Source organism: Lagopus muta, chromosome 15, assembly GCF_023343835.1.
Source record: "Lagopus muta isolate bLagMut1 chromosome 15, bLagMut1 primary, whole genome shotgun sequence".
NCBI classification, from domain to species: domain Eukaryota; kingdom Metazoa; phylum Chordata; class Aves; order Galliformes; family Phasianidae; genus Lagopus; species Lagopus muta.
Window position 1 is genome coordinate 3,509,613 of NC_064447.1, and position 18,660 is coordinate 3,528,272.

At 42.8% G+C, this 18,660-nt stretch overlaps 1 protein-coding gene across 2 annotated transcripts in view; it reads right to left on the bottom strand.

Annotated features, from left to right (window-relative positions):
- The window catches only part of GSG1L (GSG1 like), a 57,528-nt gene extending 46,823 nt beyond the window's left edge, over positions 1-10,705 (bottom strand). The window contains exon 1 of one of the 2 annotated variants that reach the window (XM_048961774.1): positions 9,930-10,705. In XM_048961774.1, the coding sequence (XP_048817731.1) occupies positions 9,930-10,230 (301 nt within the window). In that variant the 5' untranslated portion in view covers positions 10,231-10,705. The remainder of the gene's footprint in view (positions 1-9,929) is intronic. The other variant, XM_048961775.1, reaches the window with a different exon arrangement.
- Positions 10,706-18,660: the final 7,955 nt, after the last annotated feature.

Sequence of the window (18,660 nt, forward strand, 5' to 3'; positions counted from 1 at the left end):
TTCTGATCCATGTGGCTCAATTTTAATTTTTTGTCTGTTTTTCATCCAGAGAAGCAGGTTGAGTCCTCAGGCTCTCCTTCTCCTGATCCTCCAACACAGGATCCAGAAACAGTGTGTGATGCTACTCTAGCATGGGTACTTAATCCGTTTGGGCTCACTGAAAGATCTCCCTCAGTTGCTGAATTTCCAGCAGAGGAAGAAGCATTTGCTGCTCACAGAAAAGTGCATCAATTGCTGCACACATAAACCAGCTCTCATAATTCTGGTGAGGGAGATGGAGGTTCCAGTAAAATAAGCCTTGGCAATAGAGGAGATAAGGATGATGGCAAATGTTCTGACCTTCATTTCTTTCTCTGGTTGATTCCAGGTATTTTAGAAGCAGCATTACTGAGTAGTAGAAATGTAGGCAAGCTAGTTTGGGTTTATATCTGAGTTTGAACCCATGCAATGGGAAGGTAAATAGATCAGGAGATGATGAGTCTATTTATTTCAATATAATTGCAACATTGTCTTGTTTTAGTTAGCCTACGCTGCAGGGTTAACCTGACTGATAGACATTTTTGTCTTCATCAATTAAGAGTCTTACAGCATGGTACTGTCTTTCAGTCTCAAATATACAGCAACTAACCCATCTCTTTTTCTTTTGAGTTGAGAGGTCATAGATAGATAGTTCTCGAAAGATGTTTGAGTAATAAGCCTTCTCCGTTCTCAGGTCTTTTTATTTATTTATCTATTCAATGGTTCTGAAAATAAAATGTTTGAATAAGAAACCTTTCCAGTTTTCATGCTCTTTTAGTCATTCATTCATTTATTTAATGGTGAAATCTCAGATTGATTCTGCATTTTGTCTCTCAAAAGGAAGTAGAAGCAACGGTTCTTACATCAATCTCATGGTTTTCTGTAAGAATCAAGCTCTAGCTTCTTAGCTGTAGAGATATATGAATAATCAGTAAGAATAACAAAAGACTTTCCATTTCAAATTTTAGCTTGAAACACATGCAAGTGCCTGTAGGTGAAGAGGTTGCTGGAGGAGTGGGAACCTTGAATTTTACATCAACCTGTACTACTTCTTTACAGTTAACACTCTGACAGTATTTCTTCCCTAGCTTGCCCATCTCTCTGCTCTGATCTGCTTAGCTGGTGTGATTCAAGCTGCTTGCTTCAAAGCGAACTCCAGAAACTTTTCCCAGCTTCCCAACCCTCGTTTTTTGGGTTGAGGCATCCTGAGTTTCTAAGCAGGCACACTTGATTCAGAGCATGGAAACAGACAACCTTAAACTTCCAGCCATGGATGTTTAAACAAAGAGAAGAACAGTAAAACTGTTCTTACTGCAAAAAAAAAAAAATAAAAAAATAAAAAAAAAAATTCCAGTGTTTGAAATAAGGTGGAAAAAATGTATTTATTTTTGTGAACCTTATTCCCAAGATTGAACTCTGCAACAAAGTCTCGATTTTCTTTGGTCTGGCCAGATAATGCAGAATGAAATCAGTCTGAATGACAGTATGATATGGTGTTTTTGTCTCCAAATCTCATGAATCTGAACGTTGTGGAGTGAACTTGATTCCCAGCAAACATGGCTCATATCCTTCCCTCCCCCTGTCCCATGAGGCAGCCAAGTCCAAGGTAGAACAGCATAAAGCAAATTTGTGTTTGTGACTGTTCATACACGCCTTGTCATTCCATAGTAATAACATCTGCTTCTCATTATTTACTACCATCTGTAGTCTTAAAGTCATTGGCAAGTTAGATCAGTGAAGATTTATATTACCATTTAGATTACCAACAAGAATACTGAATAACATTACAGAAAAGCATAATTAACAGAGGATCATGCTAGAAGTGACCCTACTCCCTGATAATCCCTTATTTTGAGATCTGTCAGGTGAGTCAATTTTTAATTTTATCTATTTTAGCTCTGCTAATTCCACATAAAGGAAAACTTAAAATCAGGAATAAGTATGGTGTAATATGAATCCAGGAGGATAGTCTGATGATTGATATTCCATCCTATCTGTAGCCCTGACTGCATCTGATCATATTTTGCAGTAAGTGGCACTGAGGTAACAGTCTCAATTATCCATCGGATGATCAGTTTCATCCCTTTGCAATACAGGACCTATGTGTTCTACTTCTTTGAAGTTCCTTCCATCTACAGGCAACCAGGAAAGCCCTTCAGACAGCTTCTTCAAGACTGCTGGGTTAAGTGGCTGAGGATGGACTCATCCAAAGAGAAAGCGATGTAGTTTTGTAGTTTTTGTTTGTGAGATGGAGAAATTTGGCAAGGAAGGAGTGATGCCTCGCCTTGTCCCTTTGCTCTGTTATCAGTCTCAGTCTCACCATCCCAGTCTCATCTTTATATTCGCAATTTATGATGCATGTTCATACAGCTATCCTGTGTCTAGCGGGATCAGGAGGACCTCAAATCCAGAATTCGCAGTGCATCACGGACACAAAACATCCCCATTACTCTACAGAGCCCTGAAGGTCTTTAATAAACCAATGACCACAGAAATTACAGCTGTCATGTACCACAGGAGAAGAAGAACAAGAATTGTTGCGAGGACTCCTGTTACACTGGTTAAATTCCTATCGCCAGGACTATCCTATCTTACAAGCAAAACCTCAGGATTTGTTATGAGGAATCACAGTTGCTTTCCTGAAATGGACCTTTCCCCTTGTTCTAAAAGAAGGCAAAAATCCATTACCTTCCTTGTTATCTAACCTGGAGGAGGTTTCTCTTCTGATCACAAATTAGATCATCAATTTAATGTTCAGTGCATGAACAGACATACCAATTAGATTCTGAGAAGCTGTAATAATGTGGAGAGCAGCAAAGCACCCTTGCACAGTCTCCATCTGTAGCCAATTTCTGATGCTTTAGAGAAGGCATAAAACCCTTCAGAAAATACGACGTGCATCAAGCCAGCAGCTATTTTTTCTTGGCTCCTATCAATGACCACTGGAAACCCTGAAGCATGGATTCTATGTAATTTAATACAGTATAAACATGGTGTGACAAAAGGCAGTCAGACCAAGATGGCTTCTTTCAGACCTCCTCGAGATACCAACAAATCAGTTATGCAGGATTCAGTCCAAGCTTCCTCGTGCCAGAAACATTGCTCTTTTGTCATGCGCCTCATTCTGCGAATTTGAAACTATCAGTATTTCAGTCATTTCCTTTGCTCACACTGCCCTCTGTGGCGGTGAATTCCAGGCACTCACTTTCTGAGAACCCCTCCTTTTGTCTTCATTTTCCTTCTCGGTGATAAGTAACTTAAATAATGTTCTTTATTTGAATATATATGTATGTGTGTGTGTGTGTATGGTACTATTGTAGCCCCTCTTCATATTTGATCTGTTCTACTTTTTTCTTTTCTTGTCTTGTCTTGAAGGAAATTCTCTCCTCCTCAACTACCTTAGAAATCCCAGTGCATCTATTTTGCCCTCCCTTTTTCTTACCCTATCTATTCATGATGGTGCTAACTAAATGCACAGTGGTGCTGATTCATCCACAGAATAACACTTTTCCTTTCTATTGCAGCACTCTGGCAGCTGGCAGTCACCTCACAGACAAATGCTGGCCCACATCTTGTTTCTTATCTTTTGCCTACCATTGAGTACTTGTGACCTCACAGAATTGCTTTTATTATTATGCTTTTAAATTTATTTATTTCAGTAGTATTCTTACTGCTCTGTGATGTCAGCTCACGTTTTCACTTATGGAGATAAATCTTTACTGTGTAACAGCAATATTTCCATTTCCAGCATACATAAGGAGTGCATTCAAAGTAAGATTCTTCTCTTCAAATTAAGATTCCCATGTTAGAATGCCAACTCCTTGGACAGATTCCTTTTCTGGCCAACGAGGGGAACAGGTCGTCACAGGGCTTTGCTCATTCCACTCCAGGAAGACTGTAACCTCCCCTCGAAGTATTCATTACTCTCTACTGACTGTAATGATGATGTTGATCAGTAGAGGCACATACATCTGCTTTCTCAATGTCCACTGGTTTGCTGTGGGTTTTGCATTGGTTTTGATTTCTTTTTTTTTAATTTTAATTTTATTTAAAGAAACTGGATAATGTTAATTGTGTCTCTGGTTCTCTTTTTGTAGATTGCTAATCTCAGCTATAATCAAATCAGTTCCAAGACCAAACCTGAGGACTGCTGGATATATCTGATCTCCACTGTGTTCTTTACTCTTTTTATATTAATTGCCTCAGTCTCATTGTAAGACTGTTCTTTAATCAGCTTGCAGCCTCTCCATTTATCCCAATAATAATAAATAATGTAATGTAAAATCTGCACCAGTTTCCAGCAAAATTTCTACCTACTTCATTATCTTTGTATCATCATAAATAACTGATATTTAGGGAAGACGTGTGGTATGCAGTAGAGTGATTCTGCTCCTGTGATATCAGTACTGCATCATTAGTCTGGGGACTTCCTGGTCAGAGGCTGCTCTCAAATCATTGTGTCAGTGATGGATATTTCCTTCCTGGATACATGCAGTCCTCAGTTTTCACCTTCACTTCATTCTATGGCACGGAACTCTTTAGGAGGAAATATTTCTATTTATCTGTTATGCCTCTTGTTCTTAAATTGTAGAAGAAGTCAACGATATTTTTTGTTTGAGCCCTGTCATTCCCCATCAATGTCATTGTCACAGTTCTCTGTGCTTTGTGCCTTTTTTCCAGTTCGAAGAGGCTCTGGCTCACTGTGGAAATATGTGGATACCTAGCAACCTGCTGTTACCATTCCCTCTGCAGTCTGCAGTTCTGTGAAGAATTTTCAGTGGGACATTCCATCAGATGCTTTGTGACAATACACAGGGACTTGGTCTAATGCATTACTCTTGTCTAGTTCTACCTTTGATAAAGCTCTACCTTTGATAGTATCCAGTTGTTGCCCTATACTGACTGCTTTCACTAAAACCTGTCCTAATGTTCCTGGGTCAAGCGGTCTCTATTATTTTTACCCATCTTCCTCTCTGAATACAGAAATGTGAAGATTCATGAAAGACTCTTGTTACCAAAACTGCATTTTCATGTGCCAATTATTTCAGCATTCTCAGATGGAAACTATCTATGCCCCCTGAGTTCAGTTCCTCTATCGCTGGAAATGATCTCTTTAATACAAAGCTAAACCTCCTCAATTTCTTTTACCCTCTCTTTCCTTGCTAAGCAATTTGTAACTAGCAATTTTTACGTTCCAGTTGTGAATAAACCCACCAGGTTTCAGTTACGCCAATTACATTACATTTTTCATAATGCAATAAGATTTCCCAATTCCTCTTGCTTGTTAATTATTTATTCCACAGGTGCTTCTGCCCTGTCCCTCTCCCTGGACAGCTGCCTATGGTGAGTCACATGTTCTTATTATCACGTTGTTGGAGGGAGAAGGGTGAAGCAGTGCTGTTTCTATACTTCCTACTGCAAAAATATATATATAGTAATATAATGAAGCTTTTGTCTTCATATGCTAGAGATTTATTCAATACTGCAGGATGCACCTCTCTAGCTCTCTGGCTCCTTCTGCAGATGTGCTTTTAGAGCTTATATTTGTGGTCCACTTTGGTGCATCTTTGCATATCAGGTAAGTTCTACTCTCCCATGCTCCAGCCTTGGAGGTGTTCAAGGCTAGGCTGGATGGGGTCCCAGACAGCCTGATCTCATGTCTTATAGACATAAGCAACCCTATTCATGGCAGTGGGGTTAAAATTAGGTGATCCCAAGCCATTCACTCCTTGAAGAGTGCTAATGAATACGTGGTGGCACAGAGAATATAGAGATACCTTGCTTTCAAAATAGAATTCCAATAATGCAAAACGAGCCTAGAGGTACAGTCTTCTTATTTCTCTGGCTTTTGTGGACAGTGGTGAGCAACACAAAAAAGCTCTTTTTTTTTTTTATTGGAAGGGGCAGTACTCTTAAAGTGCATCTATACAAGAGCTGCTTTTCTCTCTGATTACCAATACTGCCTGCTCATTAGCCACTTAAACAAGACCCGAGTTATGGTTTGTTTCTATTAAAATCAAAGAAATGCTTTAATGTGCAAAAATGGCTGAGATTTTATCGCTGCCCAGTTCTGCAAAAGGACAAGGTAGGCTGCCTTACCTACTTCATGTGTTGATTGTTTTTTTAATCTTATATTCTTGAGTCAGAAAATCCACCAATCAGTTTACTGCTGGATCTTTTCCATCTGTGATGCTGTTAGCATATCACTAGTTTAGTATCTTGTGACATATCTAGTAGAGGACCAAGCACAGACTTAGACAGCAGGTATGAAATAAGATATGCATGCAAGGTCATACTCAAAAAGAGACAAAATGATAGGCAGCTCTGCTCTGAGTCACCTGGCTATAGCCAAGAAATTCACAACCTGGAACGAGGCAGCAAGCACTTTGTGCTGTGCCTAAGTGCAGAACAGGACTTGTGACCAGCATGAGCTACAGAGCTCATAAAGTACGCTTTAGATTCATGCTCTCTGGGAAGTGAGATGTATTGCTCTTATGGTTGGTACCTTCACCTGTTTGGTATCCAAAGCATCGAAACTACTCTGGAAAAGAGAGCCTCCATCCTCCTTCAAGCAGGTTGGAATTCAGCGTACCTTTGAGTCAGAAGCTGTGCTAACTAGTTACAGGATTCATCTACAGAAGGAATGTATATGCTCAATTGCCTCTTTTCCCAGAGGGAATTCTAAATTTTATTTCTCAGATGCAAAATATTTTTCAGATTCTTTAGCAGACCTAGGCACGCTGGATAAAAATAAACTTCAGGTGCACCAAATATTTCAGAAATAATCACGACATTCAACATCTGTTAGAGATGTTAGTGAAATCTTGGAACAAGAGGAGGGCTCACTTTGCTGGTCTCCATACAGTGCATGGTGTGTCTTTGCACCCCTACACCTGAGATTTCAGCAGATGTTTCAAATAAGCAGTGGAAAGAAACTCAAGACATTTTTGTTTTGACAGCATCACGACAACACAGACAATTAACAATTACTGGCACTGCTGGTGAGATTCGTTCAGACATCTGCAGGGAAAGGTCAGGAACTGTAGGAATGGGGCTCCCTGTTGTCTGTGGCCATATGTACTGGTCATACGTACTATATGCTGACTAGTGTAAAGTTATGGAGTGGTTACTGAAAGGACTCTGCCTAGATGATGGCTGTTGATGACATCAGGTATGGGCCAAAAGAAGACTGTTAAGCAAGCACTATGTTTATGAGAATGTCCTGTATGGGTTGTTCAGAACAGTGCTTTGTGTATGGTGTATGTGGTACTGAGACCCAGGGCGAGGGGTCTCCAAAACACTGGATAACATTGGTAGCAGCACAGTAGGTTTACAAGAACTGTTAGGAACAGCACTTTGGCTAACTGAAATGGCTGAATGCTGGTAATTATGCATTCAGTATGCGGATTGTGTGAGAATCTTGGACATCTCGCCATTCAGAAAGACCCATGATTGGATGGAGAACTGAGTGGAGATGAACTTTCTGATGTTCAACACGGGCAAGTACAGAATCCTACACCTGGGGAGGAATAACCTCGTGCGTTAGTATAGGTTAGGGGCTGAGAGAGTTCTGCTGGAGAGGAGCTCTGCAGAGAAGGACTTGGGTTTACTGGTGGACAGCAGGTTGACCATGAGTCAACAGTGTGCTCTTGTGTCCAAGAAGGCCAATGATATCCTAGGGTGCATTAAAAAGAGCGTGGCCAGCAGATCAAGGGAGGTGATCCTCCCCCTCTACTCTGCCCCAGTAAGGCCATATTGGAGCGTTGTGTCCTAGGTTCTTCAGTTCAAGAAAGTCAGGGATCTTTCAGAGAGAGTCCAGCAGAGGACCTCAAAGATGATTAGGGGCTGATAAATTTCCTATACGGTCATTTTCAGTATTGTATTTGTTGAGCTTTGAGAAAAGTATGCGGTGCCTTTTAGGTACTGGTTTTGATGGATTTAATACTCTACTTTCTGTATGCTAAGTGGTATATTCTTGGCATTCTCCTGGCATCCTAGGGTGTTTATTAATGACACGGTGACCATATGACTTGCAATACTTAGATAATTGTGGTCAATAAATGTACTGTAAGCAGTGCAATAAGCCTATGAATTGCAGATGCATTGAGCAGAGGGGCTGCATGTATAAGCAGTGACCACAGGCCAAGACCATGTGCTCACAAACCACTAAGTCTGGATGAAGACCTTTCATGTGTTGACACTCTCATGAGCCAAATTCCGATCTGTGTTCATTACACCATTCCTGTCCTTATCAGAAAATTTATTGTAAAACCCAAACAAAGCAACTGTCTGTCTGAGCCAGTATAACCTTATACCTGGTGGGATTCTAAAGGTTGGCTGCTCCTTATCTGCTAATTGAAAAGTTCTTTTCACCAAGTTAGTGTTCTAAGATAAAACACATATGATGAAGCTGCTATGGTGACATGCTGGAGAGGAGTAACAACTCTCTCTCCTGCTTTCACCACAACTTTCTAAAGCTGGCTTTCAGCCACCTCCTGAAAACACTACAGCATGGCTTTGTTTACTCAGCACAGAACTGATCACCATATTTCTCTTTGATAATTCAGGTTTCAGATTAGAGCCACACAGTCACAAGTTATGCTAAACATAAAGCTTGGCTTGGAAAGCTTGCAATATCTGCAAGGAATCTTCAGGCACATTTATGCCAATCCCAAATAAGATGCTTATAGTGTTGGAGGGCCTTAAACTACTCACTTAGCCTGCTGTGGCCTGAGTTTATTTCCAAATCAATAAGAAAAGTATTCCTTTTTCTACTTCCCCCCCCTCTAATGTCAGGAGTGTTACTTTGGTGCATGGGGCCACTTGTTGTCATTCTGAAGGCTAGAGTTCATCAGCTTCTCTTTTCTTACATCAAATTGAGTTGTAATGACCAACTTGAAGCACTATCCCCCAAATTACCAGTGAGTGTGCACCCCACCTAGGGATGGACTATGAGCTGTTCACTAAGTTTGCCCCACTTTATAGCACATGCACACAGGGTAGTTAAACCAATTCTGTGAACTTCTCCCTACCAGGGGGGTGGTGTCCTAGGAGACACAACACATAGGATGATCAGCTGTCCTCCTCTGCCCACAGTACTGAGCAGCCCTTGATTCACTCGTTGGCAGTGGCAGGACAGCTCTTTCACATCCGAGTTGGGATGTGAGCTCTGTTTGACAACTCTGGAAGCAGGACTCCCTTCCATCTATCCTCCGTTGTTTTATTTGTTGGTAAATTCCAGGGTACAGAAGGAAATGAATTCACTGATAAACTGAAGCAGTCTTCTCTAGTGGTCCTCAGTAAGTAAATGGCTGAGCAGGGAACAGAAATGAGCTTTCCTGTGCTCAGTTCTGCCCTTTAACTACCTTTTCTCTACTCCAGTATATACCATGTATAATCTAGCCACCAGAAAGCATTTGAGTGCTCATTTACTTAGAAAAGAGGAACTCTAGGCTACAGCCTGATAAAAATCGTGAGCGCTGCGCTTTTCCCGTCATTCACACCATTGCCCTTTGGGTTATTTAGGGGGCAATCGCAATCCGATAGGGTAAATGTCAGAATCTCCATAACAACTAACAGCCAGTGCCTTTTGTGCGCTGCATGGAGCAGCTCTGGGAGGCGAAGCGCCGAGCAGTGCCCAGCTGCAGTGCCCGCTGAGGGGTAGCACACACCGCTTAGCCGGGGTTCGGCTGCCTTCAGAGCACAGACCCTGCATCAGCCAGCAGGTAAACAAGCAAATTTCTGCTCTCGTTGGGAACAGGTTGTGTTTCAACGAACAACTGTTAAAATTCTGCCTCTCTCTGCAGGGCAAATCCGCGTTAGCTACAGCACAGAACAGCTTGTCTGTGTGTTCATTACGCTGAGCCAAACACAAAACAACACAAGCTGGAAGGAAGTTGTTTTACACTTACCAGCAGCATTGATATTTTCCTCACAGGAGTACCAGATCCCAGTGTGGAAATACCTGAAAAGGAAGCGGTCATCTCCCGTCTCCCAGCTGTAATGAACCACATTCTGGTTTGTCTCATTGGCAGTCTCATTCCCACTGTAGTTGAGGCAGTTTGTCTTCTTCTCTTTCCCACAGCTCGGCTTGGGGACCCTCTGCGTGCCCTCACACCAGTGGGTCGTGATAAAAGCTGTTGTAGAGAAGAGGAGAGCCATCAGATTCAGACTCACTGCTAGCAGGGCTCTGCATCTTCGATTTGTCTTCATGGTAAATCCGCCCTCCCTCCCCCTCCTGCTGAGAGAAGAAGTCAAAGGTTTTTGTTTTATTTGGGGGGCGGGGGTGGTGTTTCAAAGCCTCTCACGATTCAGAATCCAGTTTTCCAGGCACCAAAACTCTCAGCTTCTTCCAATCTGCTGTTGTAGCAGTGAAGGAAACGCTGCAGCCAGACTCCCATTCTTCTCTTCACTTGAAATCCTGCCTTTGTATGTTAAAGGAGCAGCTGCAGGCGCGGGAGTGCGGCCGTCCTCTTGCAGGCGGTGAGCGGATCAGAGAGGGTCTGTCTCACCAAGAGCACCAAGAGCAAGTCAACATCTGCTCGGGTACCACACATGATCCCCAGGGGCTCTGCAGCTTCCTCTGCTGGGAGACACCTGCAGGCTGCAGGACTCGCTGTTCTCTCCCAGCACGGAGAGACAGGGGAGGCTCGGCAGGAGCCGGGCGACGGGGACAGCTGCTGTGCCACCGCGCTCCTGAGCAGCCCTCGGAGGCGCCTGCATCATGCTGACGGCTGAGCGGGACTGGGGCAGAGTCACACCTTCCTCCCCAAAGGGATCAGTGTGGCTGCGAAATGCGTTGGTCTCGTACCAGCGGTCAGGGATGTGACCAGGAGAAGGAGGGATGGAATAATGCTTCAGCTTTTCTATTCTAAGCTCACGAGGAGCAAACCGAAGGGCTGGTTTTGCTATCGCTACAGCAGTGTAGTTCTCTGTCTGCAAGGGTTTGCTCTGGAGGTCGGCAAAGCCCCAGAGGAATTCAAATTTTAAGGTCTGTAATAAGTGGAACCGATGTCTGTCACAATACCTAGTGAAGTGGGTCTGTAGGGCACTGCTGGGTGGTGTGCTGCGAGGGATAGTGCTGACAGCACGGTCTGTATGCGGAGCTGCTGTGTGTGCAGGGTACAGACCGTGTACCTGAGCACTGGCAATGTTTGTCACACAGTGGTTGCGTACTTCACAGACGAGCACAGTTTTCTGTGGTAAGTTGCATTTGCTTGCTGGGCTTTGGACTGAGTGACCGTTTATTCCTTCCACCCTGCAAGGACCCTGGGGCCACCCGCAGCCCCTCAGAGCGGTCTGAGCAGAGGGAGCAAAGCGAGCCCTGGAAACAGCCGCACAGAGGCTCACAGTGACAGAGGGGCTTTCACCCTGTGCTCTGCTAAATCAACACGCTGGCCAACGTAAAACCTCACTCTGTGCCTCACTGCCCACAGCCAGGGAATACGGCTGTACTTCTCCAGCTCCTCCACGAAAGGAATTGCTGGTGGAGCTTCTCCTTGGTAAGCACCACAGCAGAATGAAGGGCCCCAGCCCTGCCTCCCTCACAGGCAGCTGTGGGAATCCGTTGTGCTCCTTGCCAATGTCTGGCCTACACGCCTGCTTCCAATTATCTGTGAGGTTTTCCACTATTTATACAGAGTCACTTGGCTATAGCCTTGTTCCTTTAAAAATAATTTAGGAAGTCCTTAAGAGATGCTGCTCTGTGAACAGTTACGGCATCAAATCTGCAAAGGTAATGCTTGGTAGAGCAGATAATTCCCTGCCTTCGCGGACTTCACTTTGCCCTCTCTTGCCATCTCGTCATCTACAACTGCCTCCTCAGCATCAGATTTTTTTTTCAGTGGCCTGTGGTGGGGGAATGCTCCTGTGCAGCAATAATTTTGGGCCCTTGACTGCAAGAAAGACATTGAGGCCCTGGAGTGTGTCCACAGACGGGCAATGGAGCTGTGAGGGGCCTGAAGCACAAGTGTGATGGGGAGAAGCTGAGGGAATGGGACTGTTCAGTCTGCAGGGGGCTCAGCAGAGACCTTATTGCTCCCTGCAACTCCTGAAAGGAGGCTGTGGTGAGGTGGGGGTTGGTCTGTGCTCCTGGGTCACTGGTAGGGTGAGAGGTGATAGCCTTAAGTTGTGCCCAGGGTGGTGGTGGAGTCATCATCCCTGGAGGTGTTCAAGAAGAGGATAAGTGTGTGGCACTGAGGGACGTGGTGGGCTGGGGTTGGTCTTAGTGGTCTTTTCCAACCTTACCTTTATTCTTGTTTTTGGGCTGACAGGTGTGTTGAGAACAAACATAGCGGCAACATGAAGAAAAAAGGAAAGCAAAATAAAGAAGAGGTTTGGTTTCTTTTGTGATCTGTGATAGAGAGCTTTTAAAGCCTTGAGAATTTAAAGTATTCAGCACAAAGTAAAGCATGCTCAAAGTCAGGGCATCTTCTAGCATGATTTTTCTTTTTCCTAATAGAAGTCAGAAGTCAGTCTCTCACTAATTGTTAGACTCCACTGGATGTTAGGATCACCTAAAAAAGGGGAAAACAATCTCTGCTATACTCGTGTGGTAAAGCTCAAATGATTCCTCTTTATATAATCTCTGTTTATCAGATCTGGTGTGTATAAAAATGGAAAGGTCATACATATGTTACAGAAAGCAGTTCAGATGCCTGGATTAAATTGTATTTATGTGGTATTATCTTGCATAGTAAAGCAGAAGGGTTTGAATGCTATGGAGAAGTAGTTTTCATATTGTGGCTACAAGAACTTTAAAAATCCTTTTTGCAGCAATAGCTCTTATCAGATGTAAAAAAACTACTTTTGTGAGTTATGGATATCCTCCTTTTGCTTTACTATTTCCTACAGAATCAGTGCAAATTATTATTGCTTAGTATTTTCTTGAGCACAAAAAAGAATTTTGCAGAGAAAATTTAAATTAATTATAGTGTTTTCAAAGGAAATCTTTCAGTGAGGGTGTGTTTTTCACTAGCTGAAAGCAAAAGAAACGTTCAATAAAATGAGAGGACTTTTGGGTGCCCTAATGAAGGGGGCAGGCTTGATGTGCTTAGTTTAGTTGTTTAGTTGACCAGCAGTGTCAGCTGCATGGGATTATATGCAGTTTTTAAATCAAAAGTTAAAAAAAGCTATAGCTTTTCATCAAATTCTCATTTCTTACAAGCCCGTCCTTCTGAGCTTTCCCATGTGTTTGTAAATGTCTTTTTCAGCAGTCACTGGACTGGGCTTCTCAGTTCCTCTTTCCACCCTGGGATGGAGCCCAGTTAGTGGCTGATCTCCTTTCCTCTGGGTCAAATTCTCCTTTTCTTCCTTTAGCACATGTATCAGCATAACTCATCTTTTTCCTGCTCTTTTGATGTGGCAAAAAGTGTAATCTTAATCTTCAGTTTGACTTTTGACTTTTCACTTAGGATGTGTCTCTCATGCACTTTGGGGCACTCAGTCAAGCCCAATAAGGCTGCTCAGGAACTTTATGACGATAAAACTGATCTGACCAGGTAAAAATCATTTCTGACAGTACTGTAGCAAAGACTTTCAGTAGTCTTGATGGTAAGGTCTCATAAAAAAACAAACAGCGTAATCAACAGGTTTGCTTTTAATTGCTTTCCAACTGCAATTACCTTGATCCAGTGTCACTGGTTGGCAGACAAGACATACCTAAGTACCAGTTTCAGAGTAGCCAGTCTGGATGTTTTAACCAGCTTTGACTGTAGCTCATCCTTTCTTGGATACCAGGTGCCACTCTAAGACTGGATCTAAAGGCACTCTTTCTCCTGAAAAAATGGAGTCCTCAGAGAGAAGAGGACCGTTATCATATGGAATGTCTTGGCACTGTTTTCCCCAGAGATCTCCTTCAGGTCAGAGAGTAGATGATACTTCCTATCCTCTTTCATTGGAGGATGATGTGTTTGCATGGCAGCACATCCACTTTGCCATTTCATAATGTGCTTCTGCTTGTGCTTCAGGCTTAGAAGAAGTTGACTATGCACAAAGACATCAGCACACAATGACATAGCAATGCAAATCATGCTGCATTTGGTTGAACAGGACAGGTTTACCAGCATCTGTCCCAAAGCCAGGGCAGCCAGACACCACGTAGGAGCATGCTGGGAAATAGGAGGGCTGAAGCTTTTGTATTCCCCAGAGCAAGCAGCTTTCACATTACTGAGCAGTTTGGCAGAAAACAGGCTGGGCAGCCTCAGGTTGTGGTTTTGCAGGTGGCACAAGCAGAGCTACAACAGAGTAGTGTCAATGCAGCTGTAGTGATTATCTGTTCCAAGTGCTTTTGTTATGGCATAGAGTAGAGCTGAAAGTTGATGCCAACAGTTGCTTCATAAAAAGGGACTGGATGTGGCTGGGTTTGGGTTGGAGCTGTGACCAGGGTGAAATCCTCCAAAACAGTCCAGTGCAAAGATGCACTCCTGCTCTATATCACACGGAGTAATTTTATATCCCTCCATTTCTTGTGTTGCACCTTTTGTTAAATTACTTTATAGATATTCTGATCTCATACTTTCTGGGTAAGAAGGAAGCCTTTCTTCATTCTCAGAAGAAATATTTCCAACATAAAGCATGCTTGCTTCCCAGCTACATCTTTCATTCTTTAACGTGCTGCAAGAGACTTTGGTATCCATTTCTGACCCTGAATTATAAATTCTTCTGTGTTTGAATTACAAGTATTGTTTCCTCACAACCAGGATGCTGGCAGTTAAGTTGGGTAAGATAAATGTTTCACTAATTTTTGTAACTTTTCCAATGCAAACTTTGCTCAGACACGTTTGAATTATTACAAGAAGTTACAGTTCACTTAAGTGGGACTCTTAAAGCAGAATTCATGTTCTTCACTGCTAAAATTAAAGAAGCATTCTTGCACATCCAGGCCTTATTGGCAGGTTTTAAGCCTTACAATGCTCATAGACTCCTTGGCCTCACAAAACAGTTGCCCCAAAACAAAAGGTCTCACAACAAATGTAGCAATGCTGACAAACTTGGTCAAAGGGCCACTGCACAAATATGCTCTTTCAAAACCTAGACATCTGATTTGCAAATTCATAAAAAGTTCATACCCCCTGTGTCTTTGGAAGTGCCTAAAGCACTAAGTACCATAGAATCATAGAATGGCTTAGGTTGGAGGGCATCTTAAAGATGGTTCCAACAGCCTGCCGTTGGCAGGGTTGCCAGCCACTACATCAGGCTGCTCAAGATCCCAACCATCCTGGCCATGAATGCCTCCAGAAAGGGGCTTCAGCACCTCACTTCTCACTTGGGTAAAAAACTTCTTCCTAACAACTCACCTAAATCTCCTCTCTTTTAGTTGAAAGCAATCCCCCCTTGTCCTGCCAGTAGCAGACCATGTAAAATGTTGGTTCTCTCCTCCTGCTCGTAAGCTCCCTTCAAGTACTGGAAGGCTGCAATGAGGTCTCCCTGGAGCCTTCTCTTCCCCAGGCTGAACACCCCCAGCTCCCTCAGCCTGCCTCTATACACTCACTACAATAGCTCAGTAGTCTTTTGAAATTGAATAGATCTTATAAATGTTGCATGCTAGTCCTTGTAGCTAAACAATCAAATCTGAGATGGATTTAATGAGAATTTGACTTCTTCCTCAAAATAAGTACTTTGGCTCAAACCATGAAATAGCATTTTAACTCCTGTCAGGAACCATCTTCCCTTTCTTGTTCCAGGTACATTTTTTAAAAATTTTATTTATCAATATATTTTTATGGACAGAAGCTAGAAAGTTTAAATGATGTTGCTTTCTGATTCTGTCTGGCACGTACATTTGGTAGCATTTGTGAATGTTGTTTAATCATACGTCCTTGTATTTTACTGCAATAGCTAGGATTCCTCCATATGCCAACACCATGATTGGTAGATGCAGGGGAGCTGTTAGGTCATGGCCTGAACTGATGATTGAGCACCTGATGAGGAGGGTGGCTGGCCCAGGGAGCACAGGTGTAATCAGTTCACCAGTGCTTCCCATGTGAGGGGAAGGGTCACCCTTCCCTGGGCCCATTTAAGGGCTAGCCTCCAAAGCCTCCATGCTCAGAATGTTTTCTGAGTGAAGGCTGTTTGCTGGGAAGGTTTTTTCCTGCAGCTGGAAAGACTCTTATTGCTGGTTGGTGAGTCCATTTTTCCTATGTATGTTTATTGATATTTCTGATGATGTTTTGCATGATCTCTTTATCACAAAGAACTTATCAGAAGCAATTTATCAGAAGCAATTTTAGCGTTTCTAAGACCAATGGTAGGATATGATTTGGCAATGAGATTTTAAAAGGACAAACTTCTTTGAACAAGATTTGTACCTGGAATATATCAGTGGTACTTAACTGCTGCTTGTTACTGTGCACTGTAAAGAAGGGATTATGCTGCAGCATATGTATCTTCCTAGCTACTTATTGTGCTACTGTGCTTCTGTTGATGGGGGAAATGGGATTATGAATGTGCAGCTGTAATGAAGCCATGGAGGTGTGCAAACCAACTTTGTTCTGTGAGCTCTTGAGGTGAAAGAAAATGGCTGGCAGAAAGTGTATGTGACTAAAACCAGGTTCTTGTTTTGACTTCGGTGTGATTTAGGCATGTCCTTCATATGATAAAACACTAAGTCACTACTGGCTCACGATTCTGGTGGAACATAAGGACTATTCCAAACCAATGGATTGAGAGCCCTGAGGCTGTGGTCACGATCTCAAGTAGTCGTGCTAGTTCAGAGACAACTGGGAGCTGGGGAGTTATCCTGAAGCTAAGTGCCAAGCTTGGCAGCCACAGGAAGGCAGGATGGTCAGATTGGATGTAGAAGCTGAAGCTGGTTTTTGCAAAATACTGCATGTGGTTTAAATTGAGAGAGGAGCTGTAGAACGTAACAAACTTATTCGTATGGCAAGCAGATTTTAAATGTTTCAGTGCCAAATCTCAATTTGAGCACAAGTCCCTCTGGGAAGACAGAGGAAGGTAAAGAAACAAAAGGAAAAACCCAGAGACTGGTAGTAAATGCAAAACAGAGAGAAAGATAAGACTTTGTGGAACAGTGATACAGTTGCATAACTGTTCCAAGTGGAAGGGAATAGGTCAATGGGAGGATGACAGACTGATGCACAGAAAGCTTGTGCCTGGCAGACAACAATATATCACAGTGCTTTGGAAGGAAAGCAAATGCCTGTGCAGTAGCGGCTATGAAAATGCCAAATTATATGAGTATGGGAAGCTGAGAAGGCTTGGGTAAGACTATTCCAACATAACATACAGTGATGGTGAGAGACATATGCTAAAATGGTTTAGTTTGGTACTATATTGGAAGTAGCATCGAACTCAGTGATATGATGAGAACAATGTGGAAATTAACAATAAAGAAGTACCAGGTGGCAGGAGAGAGAGTCAGGACCAGAACTTGGCAAAGGGAGGAAAAAACGTTAGCTATCCACCTGTCTGGACAGCAGCAGGAGGGATGAGATATAAGAGCAACCTGGAGGACAAACAGGATGCTATTTAAAAGAATGAAAGCACAGCAGGTAGAGGTTATACGTCTAAGAAGCAGGAGGTAGGATTGAAGACCACAATAGGACAGAAAGCTATAGCGATTAAGCTAGTTTGTATCAAAGGCTGCTTTCGCAGGACTATGTGAACACTGACCTCAGCAGGGGTGCAAAATGAAAGAGCAATTGTTCAAAAGAAAAATGCATTAAATCTTCTGGGAACTTGAAGAGAGTGAAGCTTGCAGGGGAAGGAAAAAGCTCAGCAGTAGCAGAACTGTCTGTACAGCTTGGGATCCTGGGGTAGAATTTGCGGGCTTACAGTTGATTCCAAACAAGTTCTTTCTAACCTCTTCCTCCACTGGGGTTTGTATCAGGAAAATTCCTTTCTGTTCTGTTTCCTGGAATGCCTGAAGCAGGGTACAGGCTGCCTGTCTGCTTGGCCTCTAAGGGCACGTGCATCCTTGAAGAGATCCCCATTTCTCCACAGTGTGCTCTACTAGGAGGCTCTGCATTGTTCAGGTTTCACTAAAGTCTATTATTCTCCATTTGTTAATATAATTCCCATAAAACAAAGCAGGCTGCATAATTTGATATAGACATAAGAGCATTCCATTAAATTAGCTCTGCCAAAAGTGAATTGCAGAATATTTTTAATTGGAATGGGTCTCTAGAAGCCACCTAATCCAACCCTAAGCTCCCTGCTAACATGGAGTTAAGTAAATATAGCTATCCCATAGTGAAACTAGTGGGCCTTGATAAGTTTAGTATTATGGCCAAAATAATGCAAGGGAGTTTCTGCCCAGATCTAAGGAGTCACTTTTTTTTCATTGAGGGGGCATGAAGGTGAGCCTGTTGCTGAGAAAGGTTTTGCAGTCTGTATTTCTGGAGATTTCCAAGCCCAGAATGATTAAAGCCCTGAGCAGCTTGTGCTGACAGCAGTTGGCCCCGCTATGAGGTTGGATTGAAGACCTTCTGAGCTTTGTCACAGCCTAAATTCTCCTGGGATCACACGAAGAGCCACGCACCACAGCTAGTACTCAAATCTCCCACCCACATGCTGTAACTCCAGACTGAATACTATGATTATGTAATTTATTAATTTTCTTACTGATGAACAAACAATCCAAGCATGCCCACTTGTGAAAGGTAATCTTGTGTTTTCAGGCAT